This window comes from Magnolia sinica, chromosome 7 (assembly GCF_029962835.1).
Source record: "Magnolia sinica isolate HGM2019 chromosome 7, MsV1, whole genome shotgun sequence".
In the NCBI taxonomy this organism is placed as follows: Eukaryota; Viridiplantae; Streptophyta; class Magnoliopsida; order Magnoliales; family Magnoliaceae; genus Magnolia; species Magnolia sinica.
Window position 1 is genome coordinate 47,337,866 of NC_080579.1, and position 23,969 is coordinate 47,361,834.

The following is a 23,969-nucleotide window of genomic DNA, read 5'->3' on the forward strand; positions in this document are numbered from 1 at the left end:
GTTGTCCCAAAAACGGCATACAATCTGCCGCAAGACAATCCCAGGACTCACCTTTGGTGTGCAAGTGTTGCCCATGATCTGTGGATCTAGTCCGTTTATCTGATGACCACTACGTGGATGGGAATTCCCAAAATTCTCCCATACTTAAAAAAAATCCATTCTGTCCAACTTTTGGCAATTTTTTTTTTTCTTCTTCTTAACATCTATTTGCTAGGAGTTTTGCGGCGAAGAGCTAGGGTTGTTCCAATACATGTTATTGCCTATGAAATCAACGGTTCAGATCACTGTGCAAAGGTATCGATTGCAGAAACTCAAGGTTCGAGGATTCGGGGTTCCAGTAAAGGTTGCAAGAACGATAGATACCATCCTAGACCCGAGGATATACAAAGTATATTCGGGTTTTCATGTTGGACAATAGGACCCGTGATTTCGACCCTTGATCAGTTGGACCGCAATGCGGATGCAGCATGCCCCTAAAAGTCGTGACTTGTAATTAGATGGTTGAGCAGAGGAGGTCCAAACTGCTGGCTAAGATCTTCTGATCTCCGACAGAGATCTTTGGGGGTGGCTAACTGTGAGGTGTGAACTGCCAGGTTAAAAAAAAAAAAAAAAAGACGAGATCTTTGAGGGCACAGTTCATTGGTGGTGGGCCCCACTTGGAGCAAACTATTTCATATCCTCAGCACGAGGACCCCACAGATCTATACGAGCACATGATCACCATTGGTCTGGTGGGCCCCACCGTGAATGGACCATGCTCCAAAATTCTCTTTGACAGACAGGACCACTCCGCTTCCAATTGGGGTATGAATAGAGACACTTATGCCTAATGGAAGGTGAGTAAACCAGTGAGGTCCACTATGATTTATGTATTTTATCCTCTCTATCCATTCATTTTATCATATAATTTTGAAGTTTAGTCCAAAAAATGAAATATATCCAATGTTCAAATGGACCACACCACACGATAATGGTCCATACTAGTGGATGCGGCTTTGGTGGATCCTGTGGGACCACTGTGATGTATGTGCATTATATCCACGCCATCCATCCGCCATCCCAGTGTCATACGAAAGAATGGTGATTGAATGCCCATCATTAAAAACTTCATGTTTATTTGCCATCCAACCCGTTAAATAAGGTCACGCAGACCTGGATGGATGAAGGGATCACACAAACGTTAGCTTCATTCAAAATTTTAAGTTTTCAACGGACGCGGATTGCGTCCTACCCTGTCCGTCTCTAGGTTTGGGACGGGCAGCAGCTTTGAGTGGCCACTATGAAGTATGTGTCTTATCCACACTGTGCATCCATTTTTCGTATCATGTTAGTAGAAAAGCCCAAAAATGAGGCAGATCCAAAGCTCAAGTGGACGACACTTAGGAAGCAGCAGCGACAATGATTCTTATTGTTGAAACATTTTTAGGGCCCACTGTGATGTTTATTTTTTATCTAACATATTAATAAAGTTACATAGACCTGAATGAAGAAAAAACACAAATATCAGCTCCATCCAAAACTTTTGCGGCCCCTGAGAAGTTTTCAACGGTAAGAGTTTAATCCCCATTGTGTAGTTCACTTGAGCCTTGGATCCGCCTCAGTTTTGGGTTTATACCTAAAATAATACGAAAAAATGGATGGACGGTGTGGATAAGATCCATACATCATAGTGGCCACTCAAAGCTACTGCCTGTTCTTAGTGGCATTCAATTACCGCTTTTTACTGTGGTGTGGTGCATCTGAGACTTGGATTTTCTTCGTTTTTGGGATCATGCCCTAAAATTAGGGGTTGAAAAGGATGGACGGCGTGGATATAAGACACATATATCACGGTGGCTCTCAATCAGGGCCCCACATAAAATAAAATAAATAAATAAATAAATAACTAAAAACTAAAAACCCGAGTAAGTAGTGCATATCCTCGAGTCGAGGATCATGTAATTCCCTCCAAATGCTGAGGTAGAAGTTAGAAACACCATTAGTGACCAAACTGCAGCAACAAGAAGAGAAAAGGTACGGTTTTATTTCATTTTCCTTCTTTCCATCTCCTCTAGAAAACGATCTTCCTCGCCAACATGCCATTTGTCGACATCCTCACCGTCCAAACGGTGGGCCAGTCCACGAATATCTCCCGGCACAAAAATCAGGCCAGTCCGCTCATCGGTTCGGCCACACCGTTGGGATCTGTGTGCCTGACAAGTAGGCCCATCTGATGAGTGGATTAGCTTGATTTCCAAGATGATGGATCTTCATGGTGGGTTCCACTGTTTGCATGGGGCGTAAAAGATTGGCCACAAGTTAGGGTGCCGTTGGCTGTAGGCGATCAGTCCAAATTTTCTTTGCTCTGTGATGCAATGGCAGATTAGAAACACAAAAGAAAGAAACTCTTAGCCTGTTTTTGTTTTAATCTGTTGTGGAGAATGTTTGGATCTTTTTCTCAATGATTGGAGTTTCTGGTTTTGATTGTAAACTAAAAACCTTTTCAAAGGTGGAGTTAATTAATACTCTGGCAAGTGTGATGACTGATACATATGCACTCCAATGTTGTACACGCAGCATACATTAACTCAAACTGAACTATCCAAATTGTGGGGCCCACTTCATATATGCCGTCGTCCAAAATTTAGATTGATTGAACGATATTAACCTCTGATTAATGACCATCTTTCTGTTGAATGCTTATCACTTTGGATGTCTATTAAACGTCCACCAATTGGACAGTAGGGGCTGTTTGGCATTTCTACGAATGAGAGCTTATTTGCTTATTTCTAAATAATAAAAAAATCTTTTTATGAAAATAAAACGTTAGGTAAACGTCTAATTTTGCACCTTATTTTTTTAGAAATTAGAAAATAAGCTTCTTCTTCTTTTTGGAGCCAGGTAGAGATCATTTTTTTAAGAGCTTATTTGGCTCAAGCAGGTAGAGGTTTAGGGGTTTTAATAAATTTTCTTTTTAAATTCCAAAAATACCCTCATATATCCTATTTGCATTATCTCCTTTCCTCCCTTTCTCATGGCTTCTCCCCCACCCTCCCCTCTGTCTCCCTTATTTGCATCCATGGCTGGCAGTCGCTGTCGTTGCTATGGCCATCAGTCGGCCGCTTAAAGACACTCTTTTTGCTCCCAAAATGAGAACAAATCTAAACCCTTTCACATGTCTGATTGAAGAGAATTTTGATGTAAAATTTTGTAGAATAGGGTCTCACTTAGGAAAGACAATGTAATACTTGCTTGGGTTAATTGTTAGGAGACCTCTTTAAGCTAGATGTTGTAAATACTTTCTCATCAATACCAAGCAGCTTGTTTTTTGTTGGTGTGACTGATGCTACTGTTATATATGAATCTATTAAATGGCATACCAGATTAGAGATATAGGAAGAGATCGAATGATGAGGTTAGCATGTGATGGATTGCTAGGCACATTGACTAGAGTAGATTTGTTCTTCTATGAGTATCGCGATAGGAAAGGCAACCAGGAATTTATTCCAAGGGCAGTAAAATTATAACTTTTTACAGATCATACACAATGATATATATGAACCAGAATGTACAAGCTTAAAATGGTTGTCAATACTTTATAACTTCTGTTGATGGTTACTAGCGGTATGGTACGGCATTTCTGAGTTCACAAACATCTAAAGCACTTGATTGTTTTAAAAACTATAGATCCAAAGTGGAAAATCAGTTGGACAAGAGGATCAAAGTATTGAGGACAAACAGAGGTGAAGAATACACTTTATATATTTTTCATGTCCTATTGTGAGAATGCTAGCATTGCTTGATAGTTACCATGTCTTACATGCCTCAACAAAATGGTGTAGTTGAAATGTGAAATAGAACTTTGTTAGATATGGTTATATTTGTGATGCCGCGTGCACATTTGCAAACTACTTTATGAGGAGATGCACTATTTATTTATTAAATAGAATTCCCTTAAAATTAGTTCCCGGAATACTGTATGAATTATGGATTGGCAGGAGATAGTCATTGGAAGATTTATTTTCATGGGGTTAATTGGGCTACATATTGATTCTTACTTTGAATAGAAGCAAGCTAGAGGAGAATATTTGACTGTATATTTGTTCAGTATCCCATCCATTATAAAGTTTGTGTTAGTGTTCAAAGACCATGGCAGATGGATTGAAATTGAAGTCCAAGATGTGACATTTATGGAAGATGGGTATCCTAACAGAAAGAATTCAGGGATAGAGAGAGAACTTTATGAGATACCAGAAGCAATTCAAGGAAGTGGGAGCGATAGTTTAAACCAGGGTAATCAGGGCATTTTCATGATTTATGGAGATAGTGAGAACGCATTGTCCAGTGTTCTAGAGCTACGACAAAGTTTATGAGGCAGAATTCCTAAGAGGCATTTTGAAATAGAAGGTGAATCATATTCATGCGTTGCAATAGATGAAGATGTACCTGATTTGCATCAAGACGCACTAACATCTCCAAATTCCGAAGACCAGATTACTACAATGAATGAAGAAATGGACCTGACGAAAAAAAAAAATCATGTCTTGGAATTAGTTGATCTTTCAGTGGCTGTAAAGCAATTACAAATGAATAGGAATTCAAATTAAAAGGAAGATGGATGATTTAGTCGATAAATATAAAGCTTGTTTAGTGGCAAAGGGTTTTAAATAGATGGAAGGTGTTCATTACGAAGAAACTTTCTCGTCTGTGGCTAGGTTCATATTTATTTGCATGATTTGGCTATTGTGACATATCCATGTCTCGAAATTAGTTGATATTCCAGTTAGCCGTAAAGCAATTGCAAATAAATGAGTATTCAAATTTCTGAGTTGTCTTGCTGTCGAGGTACTCACCCGTTCCATCATTGGTTCTATGGAGCCCCTACGTTGCGGTTTTTGTATGGCTTGTGAGTCAGAAGAGAATTCTCACTATTGATAACTTTCAGAGAAGAGCCTTGATTCTCCCTAATATTTTTTTAATGTGTATGGGTAATGAAGAAATGGTCGATCATCTCTTCATCCATTGCCCTTTTGTGGTAAGAGTCTAGAACCATTTCTTTCATTGTGTCATACCGTTTGGGTGATGGCGAAGTCTATGGAGGACTTACTTCGGGCTTGGCATGAGGAGTTGGCAAATTCGGGAAAGCTTGATGGAAATTAATCATTATGGTTATTTTCTTGGTTATTTGGGGAGCTAGGAACGGGCGTTGTTTCGGGAATGTTTGCGATGGCATTGATGTAGTTACTAAAAATGTCAATGGCCTTGTTGTGGCTTGGGATGTCTATGTAGAGGCCACTTTGGCTAGTCCTCTTTTTTGAGCTCTGTCTTTTTGGATTGTATATTTTTCCTTGTCTTTGTGAGCTTTTTAATAAAGTTGTTATCTCTAAAAATAAGAAATAAAATAAAAAATCAAAGGAAGACAAATGGTTAACTCGATAAATATAAAGCTCGTTTAGTGGCAAAGGGTTATACAGATGGAAGGCGTTCATTATGAAAAAACTTTCTCACTTGTGGCTAGGTTCACATTTATTTGCATGATTTTGGCTATTGTGACATACCAGGACTTGGAATTATGTTAGATGGATGTTTTTTTTTTAAAAAAAAAAACACCTTTTTAAATGGAGATTTAGAGGAAACCCTCTGTATGGAGCAACCTGTTGCATGTGTCGATAGAAATAAGGTTAGTAAGATTTGCAAGCTCTTGAAGGCTATTTACAAGTTAAAACTGTAATGACCCGCTCCACTCAGCGTCCGCCCACATGTGCCACAGTATTGTGTCACAATAATGGTAACACAATACTGTGGCACATGTGGGCAGACGCTAAGTGGGCGGGGTCTGAAAAGGACCTGGGCGAGCTACCAGTGGTTGACAGGCTATTGTGCTGGCAGTGGGGTGAAACCTTGTCCCACATTGGAAGCCCCGTCTAGAGTTGTGGTGGTTATATGTAGAAGCTCTCCCTTAACCGGTGTGACGCGTTTTAAATCCGTGAGCTTCGGCAAAGCGGACAATATCACAATGGTGGGGCGGGTCGTTACAAATGGTATCAGAGCCGAGGACAGCTCTGCCCTTGACGGGGGATATTGTGACACAATACTGTGACATATGTGGGTAGACGTTGAGTGGGCGGGGTCTAAAAAGGACTTGGACGAGCTACCAGTAGTTGGCAGGCTACTGTGTTGGCAGTGGGGTGGACCCTTGTCCTACATCGAAAGCGCCGTCTAGAGTCGTGGTGGTTATATGTGGAGGCTCTCCCTTAACCGTTGTGACGCGTTTTAAATCCGTGAGCTTCGGCAAAGCGGACAATATCACAATGGTGGAACAATACAGAGAAGATTAGCATGGCCCCTACGCAAGGATGACACAATGATGGGGCGGGTCGTTACAAATGGTTTCAGAGCCGAGGACGGCTTTGCCCTCGATGGGGGGATAATGGTAACACAATACTGTGGCACATGTGGGCGGACGCTGAGTGGGCGGGGTCTGAAAAAGACCTGGGCGAGCTACCAGTGGTTGGCAGTGGGGTGGAACCTTGTCCCACATCAGAAGCGCCATCTAGAGTTGAGGTGGTTATATGTGGAGGCTCTCCCTTAACCGGTGTGACGCGTTGGCCTTGTGTGCCAAGCAAAACCTCCGATGTGCACTCTGATGGCAGGGTTAGACAATATCACAATGGTGGGGCGGGTCATTACAGAAACAATCATTGAGGTAGTGGTACATGGGGTTTCATAATGCGATCACTTCCTTCAGGTTTAACATGTGTGAAGAAAACCACTACGTATATGTAAAGAGATTTGGGAAGCACTTCTTAATACTGTCATTGCTTGTCGATGATATTTAATTAGCAAACAGTGATATGGGAATGTTACTCTTGACAATGGCTTTCATCAAATTTTGAAATGAAGAACCTCGGGGAGTTGGACTTTATCATGAAGTTAAAATCATAAGAGACCGTCCTAAGAAGTTTTTTGGATTATCACAAGCATCTTATATTGAGATCTTGGAGTGATTTAGAATGCACAATTCCATACCAATCGAAAGTCTGATTGATAAATACTCTAAATTGAGTAGAAGTATGTGTCCCAAGTCTGATCTTGAGAGGCATGTCTTATGTACCTTATGCTAGTGTGATAGGCAATCTCATTTCTGCGATGCTATGCGCAACCCAATATATGTTATGTTGTGGGTCTCGTGAGTTAATATCAAAGTAACCTAGGTCAGGCACATTAGCAGGTGGCTAAAAGAATCTTTCACTATTTTCGAGGCATGAAGGACTATATGTTGTGTTATCATGGTATCGAGATAATGGTGCAAGCTTATTCTGATGCCTTTTGGAGTGATGATCAGGATGAAAACAAGTCCACTTTAGGTTATGTTTATGTTAAATGGAAGTGTCATTTTGTGGTGCAACAAGAAGCAGTCCTCAACTGCCATTGCTACCATGAAAGCAAAATACATTGCTTGTTGCATGCAGTTCAAGGTGTATGGATCATGAGATTCTTGTGATCTTTAAGTGTTGTTCCTTCAACAAAAAGGTCTTCTCCTGATAGGGATAGACAACACATCGGCCATGTATCTCACGAAGGATCCGAATCACTGTAACAAGTCCAATACTGTCAAGATTAAATATTACTATGTTAGAGATCAAGTGAGAGATGGACAGGTTGTGCTAAACCACATTCCTACTAGAGAAATGTTGGATGATCCCTTTACAAAACTAATTATTAGAGATATATTTGAAATACACATTAGACAAATAGGAAAGGAGTCTTGAGAATGGGAGTGTGGAAACATTTTGTAAAGCTTTCAGTGGATCAAGTAGTGATCCCATGGTGTGGACTGTTCGGTACCTGAGACTTGTACATGTGAGACGGGATGGTATCCATGTAATTCCGAGAGTGGGTAATGTAAATGATTGATGTTTTGCAATAAGGACTTGTTTTATGAAATGAATTTTCTAAATACTCACACATTAATATAATATTTATGTGCAATCATGTTAACTAGACTTTAAGACCATCGGTGGTGGACCATGTTCTTTGTGTCGGTCTTTGTTTCCTTTTTATTACCAAGCCAGTCTTCCTCACCTGTATAGGAATTGACCACCCCTGACATGCGCATGGAAGGCATGTTTAGGATGAGGAAGCATGCTGAGTTGTAATTGCCTTCTATAGCAACACAGAAGATGAGGAAGCATGAGTTAAGGTGCGACTGCCTCCAGTCACAATTGTGTATAGATTATTTGATTCCTGTCATGTTGGGTATGTTAAATTTGCACGTGTTACTGCATGTAGCCCTGTACCACCACACAGGGATATCTTTGAGTGACTAGAGATGAGACTCCTGAAGTCGAATGACCTTCACAGTAGTAGCGGGATCAGAAGTTAGTATGTTGAGTTTGCACTCACGTGCTTTACGTGGGACCTCTGTTTGGTGAGGTTAGGAGTTGTTGAGTTAGTATTCACGTGCTTTAGGCGAGATCCCTATCTCCTGATGTTGTCATGATCTGTATGGAGCCAGGTTAGGAGTTACTAAACTGAGTCAATACTCACGCACTTTAGGCACAACTTGCGCATTGTAGACCCGGCTATGCCTAGTAATGTCTATTTATGTGGCATGAGTGACCATGTGCTCAAAGCGTTGAGTTTGACTACGCTCCATGATTGATTTACCTATTGATCACTAATTCGATCTGACCAGTGCATTGTATGAGCAGATTTGTCCCGTAAGTGACCTTTTTGCCCTCATCTACTCACTTTTGCATATAGGATAAAGAGATTGAGTGCAGTTACTTTAGTGTATAATACAAAGGTCATGATTGAATTGATCGGAGATGTGCTGCTAGGAAAGCATATTGGTCAATTTTGAATTATGTAGATGTGTACAGAAGACCCATTGATAGCAACACCAGGTTCCTAGGATCATGATTACGCACTTTGAGACTTACCCATTGCTGGATTATCATAGCTTGTGGGACAATGATTTGCAGACCATTTCTTTAAATTATATATTTACATAAGTAGTTTATTTTGAAAACATTTGCAAAAAGCATTTCTGATTTAAACTTGATAAGAGGATACATAAATATGCTTGCATAGCGATCTTAAATCGAGGATTGTTTCTATCTGGTGTGCTCATGCGGGTCTAGGGCAAACCTTTGAAAACTTAAGAAGGTTATGCGCTAGTGTGGTGGTCATTTAGCATACAAACTTCTGTGTGTGGAGATATTTGAATCTTGGATGGTCCTACCTCCCTATTTCTTTCTTCACATATGTAATGTTGGTCAACATTGTTGAGGCAAATTGGAAAAGCAGTGTTCCTCACTATGGGGTTGAGTGGGAGATGAGGGACAGGTGGCGATTGACCCTAGACATGTCAAGAGGAGAGAGGGAGAGGTTGGTAACCATTGCCTCCCCCCTCTATTCTCATCTCTCTCTCTCTCTCTCTCTCTCTCTCTCTCTCTCTCTCTCTCTTGCGGCACTCGTGCTATAGCTTGTAAGCACTTTTAGTGCATAGGACCGCGGTAAGTGCTTACCACTTCGGATTGCAATCCATGTCCCCCTCGGACTGCCCAATGGGCACCCCCCTTAAATCGTGCAATGCACTTCATTTCGGATTGTGCAACACGTGTCCTCCTTTGGACCGCATACATCTGCTCCCTTCTAGTGGACTGTGTAACACGCACTCCTCCTTGGACCATACATTGCACATCCCCTTTTTATTGGACCACGGCATTTGTGCTTCCTTCATATATCACTCAAAAGAAAATGAGGTGAGAGAAGGAAGAGCTGAGACATCTAGAGTGAGGCCCATCCACTTGCATTTGACCAAGACCGTATTGTCAGCATACGATCTCTACCATTGGATCGGGAGGTGAATTGGTTTGTCTTCCCACATGTACTTGATTTAAGCGGGCTATCAAGTTCCATGTTTTGGCTCCCTAGTTCATTGCGCAATTGTGTTGCTTGATTCGTAACAATAACACTCAAAATGTAATATGCCATGTATTCTGTGCCCTACACCCTCAATTTGGATGCCTTGGTGTGCAATTTCTCAATGCCTTGGTGTGCTACCATCACACTTTGCTAAAGGATTTGCCATTGTAAGATGTCGGATTATTCATGTATGGGCCATAGGGAAGCTTTTGCGTTTAAAATGCTTACGTAGGTGCTACGTGAGTGCACGCAAGCACACATGCACACACATCTTTTCACGTGCATGTGTTTATCTAAGAAGGCATGACATTTTCATAGCTCTAGATTGTGCGCCGCATATGTGGCATGTGTATGATGGTTCAAAGAAGGCATCCCGCAGGCTCCATCATCGATTGGGCACTAATAAAAAAAATGCTTTGATTGGAGTACCTAGCTATACAATAGATGGACGTTTGTCACTGAACACGAGCCATTGCTGCTGTATGCCACCAATTAAAGTGTTAGGATCGTCCAAACAATTTCATTTTTTGGTCTATGGCCTAGTCACTTTTGACCTATTGAATGAATGGTTTCTATGTAGTCAATGTATGACACATGTGCAGCAATGACATGGAGGCACTCTCATGCTGATGGGGACATCACACGCACACACACGCCCCCCTACGTACGTACGCAAGGAGGAGGATAGCCCCACCATCGATCTGGATCAATGACGACATTTAGGGAGGGCCTCCTAGTTAGAGGACTGCGTTTTGGTTCGTTGGAGTGGACCTGATAATCATGTGAATTCCACCATGGGTTCTTATGATCGTGGCTCACTATTCTAAATAATTTAGTACTTTGGGTTCTGCTTATTATTGTTATTAGGAATATCATGGACGGTTTAGATTGCTTTGATTAGTTGTTATTTTTTATTACTTCGTCTCCAAGTAACAGGTTGCGCACATGGCGCGAGTTTTGGGGTATATGGTTTTATTATAAATGGGCACCCTTTGTAGTCTTTTTTTTTTTTCATTGAAGATTAATAAAATTTCTACGTTTTCCTGCTCCTTTCCGAGTTATAAAAACCTAATTGGGTGCGAAGCCCTCCTTTCTTCGAAGGGCTGACTACCGTGGTGTGAAGCCACACCTATCTCGATTCGCCCCCACCTTCTTCCATCTATATTTCTCTGCTCCTACAATCATCTACGCTTCAAATTTATCCTCTATTGCAACCGTTTTTCTCTCTACAGCAAATTTCCAAAATCTGGCTCTACAAGAGGGCTAAAACTTAGGCGGAGCACCACGCATAAATCGTGCATTGGATCGAGCTGATATTTCGGGGTTTTGGAGTCCACCCCTGGCCGACCAGGGCCAAGTTGGCCTTTTTCTGAATAGTAGGCCCCACACACATGTGGCCGAGATTACACGCACGTGCGTCTGGGCCATTGCTGCTGTCCACACGTGCGGTACTTCTCTAGTTCGTTTCTCTCCCCTCTTTCACTCATCTTTCACCCAAAATCCCTAAACCTAATCCTAAATTGGTCAAATCCTCAATCTTATGCCCTTTCTTCAACCTTAGGGTTCCCCGAATTGAAATTTCTAAATCTCTTGGATTGAGGGAATTATTTCTGTGCGTGTGTGGATGAATTTACCCTCCTTTGAGTATTGTTTGGTCTATAATTTTTATTGATCCAGCCCTAACATGTGTAGGCCTGGACCCGCATAGATTCCCCTTGATTGAGTTCTTGACTTTATGTGGGATGTGGAATTTTGTGTGATTGTTTCTAATTTAGTATGATCTTAAGCTTGAAATCTTACACATCATATTTGAATTTCATGTCCTGCATCACATGCCTCCAAAGGCACAGGATCTAGTTCCCATACATGCATGTGCTCATGCACTTGTGTATTCAGGGATGTCCTAAAATCATAGCCTCAACCAATCTAAACAAGCTCACTAAGCATGTCATGGCTGCCACATTTGTAGCAATGACTTGGAGGCACTTTCATGCCTCCAAAGGCATAGGATCTAGTTCACATACATTCGTGTGCTCATGCACTTGTGTACTCAAGGATGTCCTAAGATCATAGCATCAACCAATCTAAACAAGCTCACTAAGTGTGTCATGCCTGGATTACTTCATGGGTATGCTTGTTGCTCTTATGGATACTAGGTGGTTTGATATCCCAAATTCTAAAGTTTATATTTTTGCAATGGAAAAACTCAACAAAACCGACATATGCATGCAAATGTCTCTCTCCATCTCTATTTGGTTCTCGACTTGGACTCCTAACCGCTCACTATGGTCTTATTAGGAATCATATCTTCATAAATAATTTGCTAAATTCATTTGCTTTGGATTGATGTGGAATGGCGAACAGGATTCATGTAGCTGACCACAGTTGGGTTTAGGCTGAGATGATGATGATTGTGGTGATTTGTTATGGATTGACATACAGCAAATCCATCTTCACAGTTTTATTTTTTTGTATTTATTCTATACTTTTCGTGCTATTTAAATATTTTCAACTCACCAATTCATCAATCATAGTGATGCATGATCCCTCTATTCATATGGGTTTCAAGATCATGTATCGAACTATCTCTGTTGTTACCATCTTAACATGTGGGGTCTAAATATCCTTGTCCTGATTCTTCTTCTTATCTATATAGGTGCCATGCTTTGTAAAGGACTTTATCAATAGTTGTGCTTGTGGGTTGGATGGACAATTCCCCTGTGAGTTCTCTGTGTCTGAATACTAGTAGTTGATATTTTGGTATGATGTTTTAAAGCATTTTCATTGTTTAGCTCCAACATTGGTTCCCTTGGTGAAAGTTTCATAAATGGGCTGAGTTGCTGAAAATTGAAAAAAATTTATATATAAAAAATCCCAATTTCCCACAAATTGATTACAATCCTTGTGTCCAAACATAAAATCAAACATGTATGTAACCTACTCTAGTGATTCTTCTTTCGCTTTTGCATGTATTGCTTGTGTTTTCATTCTTACATTTATAAATTATATAAACAGACTTTGAATATGCTCGCATCAATTCAGTTAGCGGATAGATTAGGACCCCATACGAAGAAAACCTTTTATGTGCACTTGTTTTTTGTAATGTTTTGATTTATAAGTGTGTACTAATGTCTTTTTTTAACAATCACTGAAGTTTCATTGAAAAATTTGACCAATTTCCCAAGGTTTCCCCATGTTTCCAACAACAGTGATACATTACGCAATACAACCGATATATCCCATGCGATAACCAATACGTATCCGTATCCCAAGGGTGCGATATGTAACGTGATATCAATATTTCGAACACTGCTTATATATACACACATATGTGTGTGTGTGTGTGTGTGTGTGTGTGTGTGTTTGTATGCATGAGAGAGAGAGAGAGAGAGAGATTCTCACATCCAACTGGTTGGACTAATCTAACAAATTTCCATTCTACCATAGTGTGCGCAACATCCAAACCACCCATCCCAAAGGTTTTTCCCCACCATTGGGATCACCTTGTGCAAAAATTAGTTGAATCCACTCATAAAGTGGGCCACATGATCAACATGTGCTTTTTTTATATTATTATTATTATAATAGTTGCTATCGTTTGCTTTCTTGTGGCCCACCCAATAAGTGAATATGGTTGATTTTAGGTGATCCTCATGTTGGGCCTACCTATTGGACGGGTTGGATGTTGTACACATGACATAGCAGCTAGTTGGCAGTTGGATGTGAGCAGCTCTCTCTCTCTCTCTCTCTCTCTCTCTCTCTCTCTCTACACGCGCGCGCGCACACACACTCACAAACACTTTTTCTCATGAATCCTGATAATCTCATAGTTCATGCTCTTGCTAGGGCATTACTCATAATCGACACATGGGAAACATATTGGTATCACATAGGAAATATTGCATGTATTGGGGAATGCATAGCTTTCTTCGTCTTCTTCTTCTTCTTTTTTGTTTTGTTTTAAGATAACGAAAATTTTATTAAAGCAAACTGAACAAAAGTAAATTACAATAAAGATGCCCCATAGTTAGGGGAAAGATTATAGCTTTCGAAGGATTTTGGACATGCCAGCCCATGACATCCACCTTCACCCTCCTAAACACATTTGATACTAACCCACTACGATTCCGGAAGCACTATTATTTTTCCCCCCATATAGCTCAAAGACTTGTCAGCAAAGCTAGACCCTAAAGCACCTCCCCTATTCCATGCTAAAAGACCTCTTCAATGGATCTCAATGAACTCTTCAAAGATGCCCAATACGTGGGGGAATGTATCGTTGTTTGAGGGAAACATTGGTAAATGATGAAATCTTTCAATAAGACTTTATGATATGTTGAAAGAGACATGATTACACACTTAGAACTAAAAAAATCACAAAAAAAGAATAATGCACAACAACTTTCCTTTGTATACGGTCCTAAAATATGCATTGTCTAACAAAGGTGATGCAATTATTTCCAAAATGAGTTCATATAATTCATAAATGATACAATACAAGTATAGTAACAAATTCCCTAAAAAGGTTTTTCATAAAACTTTTTTTTTTTAATCCGAATTTCCTAAAGGGCAATGTATTGCAATGTATTACAGATCCATATTGCAATATATTGCATGTATTGACGATACTGGGGAATTTTATGAAGGATTTTGGTAAAATATTGCAACGCATCGATATATCGATGATACATGGTGATATTTTATGCGATATAGGGATATATAACAACTCTTGTATATTGTATTGGCCACATGCTATATCGATAGTATTGGTCGATATTATTGATAGTTAAATTATTGGTGGCATTTTGCCCATGTTTGAAGTTAAAAAATTGGGTAAGGGCACCAAGATGCCAATATTTGAGGCACTTTGCTCACTTTTCAAGTCCAAAATCTTCGGAAAGTCACCTAAATGACTGTTCACGAGGCATTTTACTAACTTGCCAAGTTAACATTCATGTTAATGTTTTATAGCCTTGTTTGATGGGGAGGAATCTAGTGCTAACGATTAACAACCTCCAGAAGAGGTCGATGGTGTTCCCTAACTATCGTGTAATGTTCGTGCGGGAAGCGGAGGCGGTGGACCATTTGTCCATTCATTGCTCCTTCTCTCAGAAGGTTTGGGATAGTCTTGGTGGCATTAGGTATGTTGGGTTATGTCAAGCAGTATTTGAAGTATTGGTATCGCTACAAGTTTTATTGGCCGGGGATACGAAAACAATATTGATATCGCCGATTTTTGGAAATGCGGGAAACATGGGGAAAACAAGGAAAATTTTCAATAAAACTTCAAGAGATGCTAAAATAGACATATTTGCATATTTAGGAATATAAAAATTGCAAAAAGAATGCATACATAATAACTTTCCATTTAATGGGGCCTAAAAGTATGTATTGTTGTAAGAAATCAATCCAATAGTAACACAAAAATCACTTAAATCTCGTTAAACCAATTAACAAGCAAACACACATGCATAATGCATTCTTATATTTTACATCCATGCATAAATAAACATATAAACATGATACACATGTATGATGATCCAACAATCAATCCATCCATCCAGTCATTCCCATCCATCCATCCCATCCATCCATCCATCCAAACATCCACCCATCCATCCCATCTATCCATCCAACTATCCAAACATTTTTAGTAAACAAAATTTTGGCAATATCGATACATTGGTGATATTATCAAAATATCTCCAATACACCGGCAATACAAGCGACACTTGGAATTTACACAGTCAAATTTATTGGCAATACATTGGCGATATCGATGCATTTGTGATACAAGGGACACCTGGAACTTACAAAGTGGAAAATATTAGTGAAACAATGGCGACATCGATACATCGGTGATACTTAGTGGTCGTTTGGTAAAACTTAATTTCAGGACTTACCACTGAAAATTGCCATTTTCAGTGATTTTGGGCATTTAGACTGTTTGGTAAAGATAAAAGATTAAGCACTTGATGTTGAAAATCACTTAAAATTGGTACTTTTTTTTTCCCCAGCTACGTGACCTTCACTTGTCACTTATCGTTGAATGTTGTAAGTGATTTTAGTTGTGGATGACCATTGATGAAAATGTCCTTGAGAACATTTTGAAAAGACTATTACCCTTGAAACGTAGTACATGCTAACATGTGAAAGTTGTGGGCCCAATCATGATGTATGTGTTGTATGCACACTGTCCATCCATTTTGTCAAATCATTTTAGGGCATGAGCCAAAAAATGAGGCAGATCCAAAGACCAAGTGGACCACACTTGAAAGCAATGGGGACAATGATGCCCACCGTTGAGACCTTCCTAAGGCCCATCGTGATGTTTATTTGTCATCGAACCTGTTCATAAGGTCACATGGACCTGGATGAAGGAAAAACACAAATATCAGCTTGATCCAAAACTTCTATGGCCCACAGGAAGTTTTCAATGGTAGTCGTTCGATTCCCACTGTTTTCAATGGTATGGTCCACTTGAGATTTGGATCTGCTTCATTTTTGGGCACATGCCCTAAAATGATATGACAAAATGGATAGACGGTGTGGATATAACTCATACATCATGGTGGGACCCACAAAACTTTGTCACGTAAACATGGCACCAATCTAGCTGCGGTGTTCTTAGTTATGCAATCCAAGTCTGCCGATAGCGGATTAGGTGTTATTGAGTAACATGTTAGTGGGTGTTACCATGACCATAGGGCCCACCTCGATGTATGTGTTGTATATCCAAGTTGTCCATCAGTTTTTCTAGATCATTCTAGGGCATGGTCCCAAAATTGAAGAAGATCCAAATCTAGAGTGGACCACACTACAGAAAAGTAGTGGTGATTGAACGCCCACCCTTAAAAACTTCCAAGGGCCCACTAAAATATTTATTTGCCATCCTGTTGATTAAGCCACACGGACATGGATGAAGGGAAAACACAAATATTAGCTTCATCCAAAACTTTTGTGGCTCCCACGAAGCTTTTAATGGTGGGCGCTCAATTACCATGGTTTCCTGTGGTGTGGTCCACCTAAGATTTGGATCTGCCTCATTTTTGGGCTCATGCCCTGAAATAAGCTTGCAAAATGGTGGGACAGCATGGATTTCACATGGACGTGAAGGTGGGTCACCTTTTTTTTTTTTTTAATGGGCTAGGACCCTATTCAATGAAAGTGGATTGTGTACAGAGTAACTAGTACTCTCTAGTGTACTAAGTAAACTCTTTGGCCCACCGTCATGTATGTGTCTTATCTAAGTCGTCCATCCATTTTTTTCAGCTCATTTTAGGGCATGAGCTCAAAATTGAAGCACATCCAAAACTCAAGTGGACCACACCACATGAAACAGTGGGAATTGAATGCCTACTGTTGAAAACTTGCTAGGGGGCACAATAGTTTTGATCAAGCTGATATTTGTGTTTGCCTTTCATCCATGTCTATGTGACCTTATGAACAGGTTGGATGTCAAAGAAACATCACTGTGGGCCCTAGGAAGGTTTCAATGTATGTGTTTACTTGAGCTTTGGATATGCTTCAAATTTGGTCTTATCCTCTAAAATGAGATGGTAAAAGTGGATGGACAGCGTGGATAAGACACGTACATCACCTGTGGCCCCATAAAGTTTACTCAGTATGCAAACCTCTCTCCTATTCAATATTGAGGCAGAAGATCTAATCCATTTCATGGATTACTATGCAAAACTGCATCAATCAGATGATCCAATCCATCCATTATTTGGCCTTATTTTCTATGACTATTCCCTTTCCCTGCCACCAATGGGATGGTTGTGATTGCCTTAAAAGGTGCTTCTTTAGAATCATAAACCATCCATGATGGGCCCTAACAAATAGATAGATTAAATTGTTGCTCGCGCCTATTTTTTAAACAACATGGACCGTCTATGTTAAAGACCATTGATCAAACAATTAATATTTGTCAAATATGGTGGTTCATGAAATCCGCGTTAAATCTAATGAATGGTCTGGATCAATGCATTGGGCTATCTTAGTGGGCAACCGAGTTGCAAATCTGGCAATAATGATTATAGATTCAGATCCGGCCTAGACAAAAGAGGTTACCCACATACCGCGGATGTAGTTAATTGTTATATACTTTTATGCTTGTTCAAACCATCCCAATTGTGGGTCCCATTGTAAATGGATCATAGATGTGCCAAATTTGAGTTATTTCTCCATCAAAAATGGAGTCCATCAATGGCGTGGCTTGTCTCACCAATGTGTTTTAATTACAGAACTAAAGGCCATACGTGTAGAAACTAAAAATCTAAACATATAGGCATATCCTTGGGACGAGTATCATCTACTTGCCTCCGTGTACAATCAATTCATGTTATAGTAGTGGCAAACATAAAAGATCTAGACATTCATCTACTTGGCTTTATTTAATGACAAAAGTATTAAAATTTTACTGCAATGGGCATAGGTGTGCCCAATTTGGAGGCATGACAATAACAGGTTTCATCTTATACTCTACAAAAGATAGAAATTGGGACAATATGGGCAAATATGACAAATTGTCAATTTTTTGGCATTTGTAATTTGTGTTTACCAAAAAAGTTTTTTTGTGAAAAAAGTGCTTATTTTCAAATATCACAACTTTTTTCATACAAATTACCCAACAGATTTTTCAGTACTTCCAAGTACTAAAATTCAGCACTTAAATTAATTTGCATACCTTATTTTTCAGTTTACCAAACGACACCTTAGCGATATATCGTCGATACCTATAATTTTTTATACTGCTAGTGTTATTCGCATCACTACTAATGTTATTGGTATCGCCGAGCTAGAGATACATGTAATATGAGGATATTATTGTAATATCAAGGATACTCTGAAGAATGATGTCGAGGATTATTGTGAGTCTCTTCTTTGCATGGCACGTGGAAGGGATGGGAAGGAGAGAAAGATCTAGAGCTTACCCCTTTTGAAGGTTATTTGGGTTATATGGGGAGAAAGAAATAACCAGAATTTTCGAAACAAATGTGGGTTGGAACAGGATGTCTATAAGAGAGTAAGGTTAACTCTGAAAAATAAATGCGGAATTGAGAAAATGCTCCGTATCAAGAGTTGTTTGTTAACGCCGAAATTGGAAAGCGCTAAGTGATTTTTCATTGAATTCTTTCTGTGATAGGAGTCTGGCTTAATGGTGAATGCGGAATGTGCTCCATAAATTGTTCTATTTAAAAAAATAAATTTGCTTCCAAAATTACCCATTTTCAAATTACTACAAAAAAATTTTCTCTTTAAATTGTTTGCATAATAGAAAACCAACTTTAACATGTGAAACTTATTTATGCCCCACTATGATTTATGTGTTTGATCCACACCGTCCATCAACTTTTTCGGATCATTCTAGAGCATGAGCCCAAAAATGAGGTACATGTGAAACTCAAGTGGGCCACACCATAAAAACCAACGGAATTTGAATAAAACTATTGTTGAAACTTTCCTAGAATCTAATGTAATGTTTATTTCTCATATAAACTCATCATAAGGTCACACGTACCTTGATGAAAAAGGAAAAATACAAATTTCAGCATGATCAGGGCCTTCTATGGCCTCGAGAAATTTTCAATGGTAGGCACCCAATTTTCACTATTTCTTGCAATGTGGCCCACTTGAGCCTTATATCGACCTCATTTTTTATTTTATGCCCCCAAATGATATGAAAAAGTGGATAGACGATGTGGATTAATCATATACATCACCGTAGACCCCACAGAGCCACTAACACGACCCACCTAGAATCCCTAGGTAAGCCTTCTGCGTGAAATCCGCATCCCATGTAGATTGCACAGTCACGTTGCCTACCAATGGTGTGGATGGATTGCCACCAGCCTGTGGGCTCCACGATGATGTATGTGTTTCATCTATGCCGTCCATCTATTTTTCCAAATCATTTTATGGTATGAGACAAAAAATGAGGTATATCCCAATCTCAAGTGGACCAAATTACAGGAAACAGTGTTGAATAAGCGTCGACCATTAAAAACCTTTTGGGGGCCATAAAAGTTTTGGATCAAGCTGGTCATTGTTTTTTCCCTTCATCTGGGCCTATATGACCTAATCAACAGATTGGATGTCAAATAAACAGTACAGTGGGCCTTAGGAGAATTTTAATGGTGGATATCCAATCATTATTGTTTTCTTGTGGTGTGGTCCACCTGAGATTTATATCCCTCTCATTTTTGGTGTGAATCCCTAAAATGATATGTAAAAATGGATGAACGGAATGAATGAAACACATACATCATGATGGGCCCATAGAGCACCGACCACCAGCTACAGCGTTGGTGGCAGGGGAGTAGCTAGTCTGTTTCTAGCAATCCTTGTCCAGATTGGTGCAGATTGGCGTAGATTAGCTATTGGCAGGTTGAGTAGCGAGACTCGCTACTGAAGTGATGTCACCAAGTTCCGTGGGCCCCACCATGGTGTATCTATTGTATCCACGCCTTCCATCCATTTGGAGAGATCATTTTAGGGCAATATCCAAAGAATGAGTTAAATCCAATGCTCTAGTGGACCCCAGCACAAAAAACAGTGGGGACAGTGACACCCACCATTAAAAACCTCTAAAGGCCACAAAAGTTTAAGAACAAGTTGATATTTGTGTTTTCCCTTCTTTCATGTCTTTTTTAACTTTTTAACAGTTTGGATTTCAAATAAATATTATGGTGGGCCTTAGGATAGTTTCAACAGTGGGAATCACTCTCCGCATTGTTTTCTGTGGTGGGGTCCACTACAGCTTTTTATCTGCCTCATTCTTTGGCTCATGCCCTAAAATGATATCTCAAAATGGATGGACGGTGTGGATACAACACATAAATCATAGTTGGGCCCACAGAACTTGGTGATGTCACTTCAGTAGCGGACTCACTACTCCGGTTTTTATAGCTGGTGTACCACACACCAACTAGTGTAGATACGTGTCATGCGAAGATGAGCGCCTACGCTCCTCGAGCTCCGAGTTGTACAAATAGTTCAAGGGAGATCAAAGTTACATGGGCCCCACAATGATGTATTTATTATATCCACACCCTTCATCCATTTTTCCAGATAATTTTAGAGCATTAGCCAAAAAATGAATCATATCCAAAGCTCAAATGGACCGCACCAAAAATAGCAGCGGGGATAATGATTTTTCACCATTAAAAAATTCGTAAGGCCAACCATAACGTTTATTTTCCATCCAATCTATTCATAAGGTCACAAATACCTGGATGAAGAGGGAAAACAAATTTCATATTGATCCGAAACTTCTATGACCCCCAAAAGGATTTCAATGGTAGATGTTCAATCCCCCACTGCTTTTTGCATTGTGGTACACTTGATCTTCATATCTGCCCTATTTTTCAACTAAAGCCTTAAGACGAGCTCAAAAAATGGATGGATGGTTTGGATATAGCACATACATCATGATGTGACCCACGGAACTTGCTGACGTCAATACACCAACTACATAGCTGGTGTGTGCTACACCAGCCAATCCGCTTCCGTCCAAATCGAACGCGAATTTCCTGCGAAAGCCTTTCGCAAGAACTTCCTGCGAAAGATTCTGTATGGGGCCCACTGCGATGTTTGTGAGAAAGCCAGTCCGTCCATCCGTTTTTTGAGCTCATTTTAGGACATACGACCAAAAATAAGATGTATACAAAACTTAAATGGGCCACACGATAGGAAATAGTGGGGATTTCATGACCACCGTTGAAACATGTGTATGGCCACAAAAGTTCGTATCGGTTTAAATTCATGGTGTTTTCACTTCATCTCAGTCAAAATGACCTTATAAACGGTTTGGATGGAATATAAACATCAAGGTTGAGTCTAGGAAGGTTTCAACGGTAGGCATTCCTTTCCCCACTGTTTCATCTCGTATGGCCCACTTGAGTTTTGGATACTCCTCATTTTTGGTCAAATGTCCTAAAATGAGCTCGAAAAATGAATGGACGTGTTGGATTTCTCACAAACATCATAGTGGGCCCCATGATTTTTGTGCTCACAACGTTATGGCCATCTGTGACTTCAATATGATTTTTACACATGTCATAGCTGGATAGGAAGGAGTGGCAATGATTCAAGGGTCCTTATGGATGTTGTGCTTGATCCAACAAAGAAATTTCCGTCGCCACCTCCTGGTAATATTTAATATGTTTTTTCATATAACTTGGTAAAATTATAACTTGAAATTTTGCTAAAATGTCATTTGTTTTTATGTAGATAAATATTATCTAGTTGATGCTGCTTACACTTACACAAGAGGATTTATGGCACCATACTATACTGTTCGGTATTGGTTGGGTGAACTTCATAGTGGTAGGCGGCCTACTAGTAAAGAGGAGGTTTTTAATCATATGCACGCAAAGTTACAGAATGTAATCGAAAGGGCTTTTGGTGTGTTGAAGGTGCGTTTTGCAATTTTGAAGCGGATGACACTATATTTCTTCCCGACGCAAAGAGACATAGTTATTGCATACATGACACTACACAACTACATCAGAAAAGAATCCATCTCCGATCCACTCTTCCAACAATACAATGATGAAAATGTTCTTTTGGAGATGAATATCGAATCAGAGAATAATATGCCTGAAGTGGAAGGAGTATTTGGAGACTTTGAACAAACTATTATGTCCAATATGCGAGAAGAAATTGCCGCCGCACTTATACATGCAAATCATTAAATTTTTTTTATCTGTTTTATATGAATAATGATATTTTAATTTTCTATTAAGTACTTTAGTTTATTTAAATCAAATAGAATAATTTTATTTTCATTTAATAAAAAATAATTTCTTTATAATGTAAAATATTTCCAAATAGGAGATAGGGGCAAATGTGTCAAATTAACATATTTCAGACATTTTAGATGTTTGTTAACAAACAGGTTGTTTCAAATTCAGTACTTAATTTTCAGACTTCAGCCATAATTACCAAACAAGTTTTTTGACTTCAGATTTCAGATTCAGGCTTTAGACTTTAGATTTAACAAACAGGGCCTAAGACTCAATGTAATTAGTTGGGCTTCTTGTCTTGGGGATTTTGGCCAAGAAGATTGGCCTTTGCTTTTTTTAGTCTTTAGTTATAAAGATTCTTTAAGCTTTTGCTCCGTTTGAATAAAACGTGAAGGCATAGAAAATCCAATCCACGAGGCCTTTTTGCCCACTTTTCAAGTTACAAATCTCGGAAGGGGCACCAAAATGCCAATCCTTTAAGCATTTATCCCAATTTTCAACTTATCAGTTGACTAAGATAACCCAAGTTGACTCAGTTAACCTCGGGGGATTCCGGCAATTGAAGAAGATTTGTCTCATTCTCACTGTGAGAGGGATTTACTATGCCCACTTCGAACTCCAATAAAATTTCAAAATCAAAGATCCATGTAAGTGCACCCAAATGCCATTTTGCAAGGCATTTTACCCGCTTTGAAGTTAAAAATCTGGGTAAGGGCTCCAAAATGCCAATCCTTGAGGCATTTTGACAACTTTTCAAGTTAAAAATCTTTCTAACGGTGCCAAAATGCTAATCCTTAAGGGATTGTGCCCACTTCTCAATTTAAAATTTTCGGTAAGGGTTGCTAAATGCCAATCGCTGAGACATTTTGCCCACTTTTCAAGTAAAAAATCTTGGTAAAGTTACTTAAATACCTATCCTTAAAGCATTTTGGCTACTTTTCAAATTAAAAATCTAGGTGAGTGCACCAAAATTTCAATCCTTCTGGCATTTTCCCACTTATCAAGTTAAAAAACTCGATAAGGGCATCAAAATGCCAACGCTTGAGGTAGCTAGCCACCTTTTCAAGTTAAAAATCCGGCTGAGGTCTCCTTGAGGCATTTTTCTCACTTTTCAAGTTCAAAATCTTAGTAAGGGCATCTAAATGCCTATTATTATGGTATTCTACATGTTTTCTAAGATGAAACTCTTGGAAGGGCACCTAGATGCCAATGCTTGAAGTATTTTACCTACTTCACAATTTGAAAACGTGGGTAAGGGCACCTAAATGACTATCCTTGAGGCATTTTGCCAGTTTTTCAACTTAAAAA

At 39.4% G+C, this 23,969-nt stretch overlaps 1 protein-coding gene and 1 pseudogene across 3 annotated transcripts in view; both read left to right on the top strand.

The window, feature by feature from the left end:
• Nucleotides 1-1,923: 1,923 nt before the first annotated feature.
• LOC131251324 (BTB/POZ domain-containing protein At3g05675) overlaps nt 1,924-23,969 on the top strand; it is a 52,544-nt gene continuing 30,498 nt past the window's right edge. Inside the window, exons 1-3 of one of the 3 annotated variants that reach the window (XM_058251987.1) lie at nt 1,924-2,013; nt 12,569-12,632; nt 13,557-13,634. In XM_058251987.1, coding sequence (XP_058107970.1) covers nt 12,618-12,632; nt 13,557-13,634 — 93 coding nt within the window. In that variant the 5' untranslated portion in view covers nt 1,924-2,013; nt 12,569-12,617. Of the gene's footprint in view, nt 2,014-3,673; nt 3,723-12,568; nt 12,633-13,556; nt 13,635-23,969 lie in introns of those variants that run through there. The other 2 variants (XM_058251988.1, XM_058251989.1) reach the window with 2 other exon arrangements.
• Nucleotides 6,262-6,371, top strand: LOC131252351 (U6 spliceosomal RNA; annotated as a pseudogene).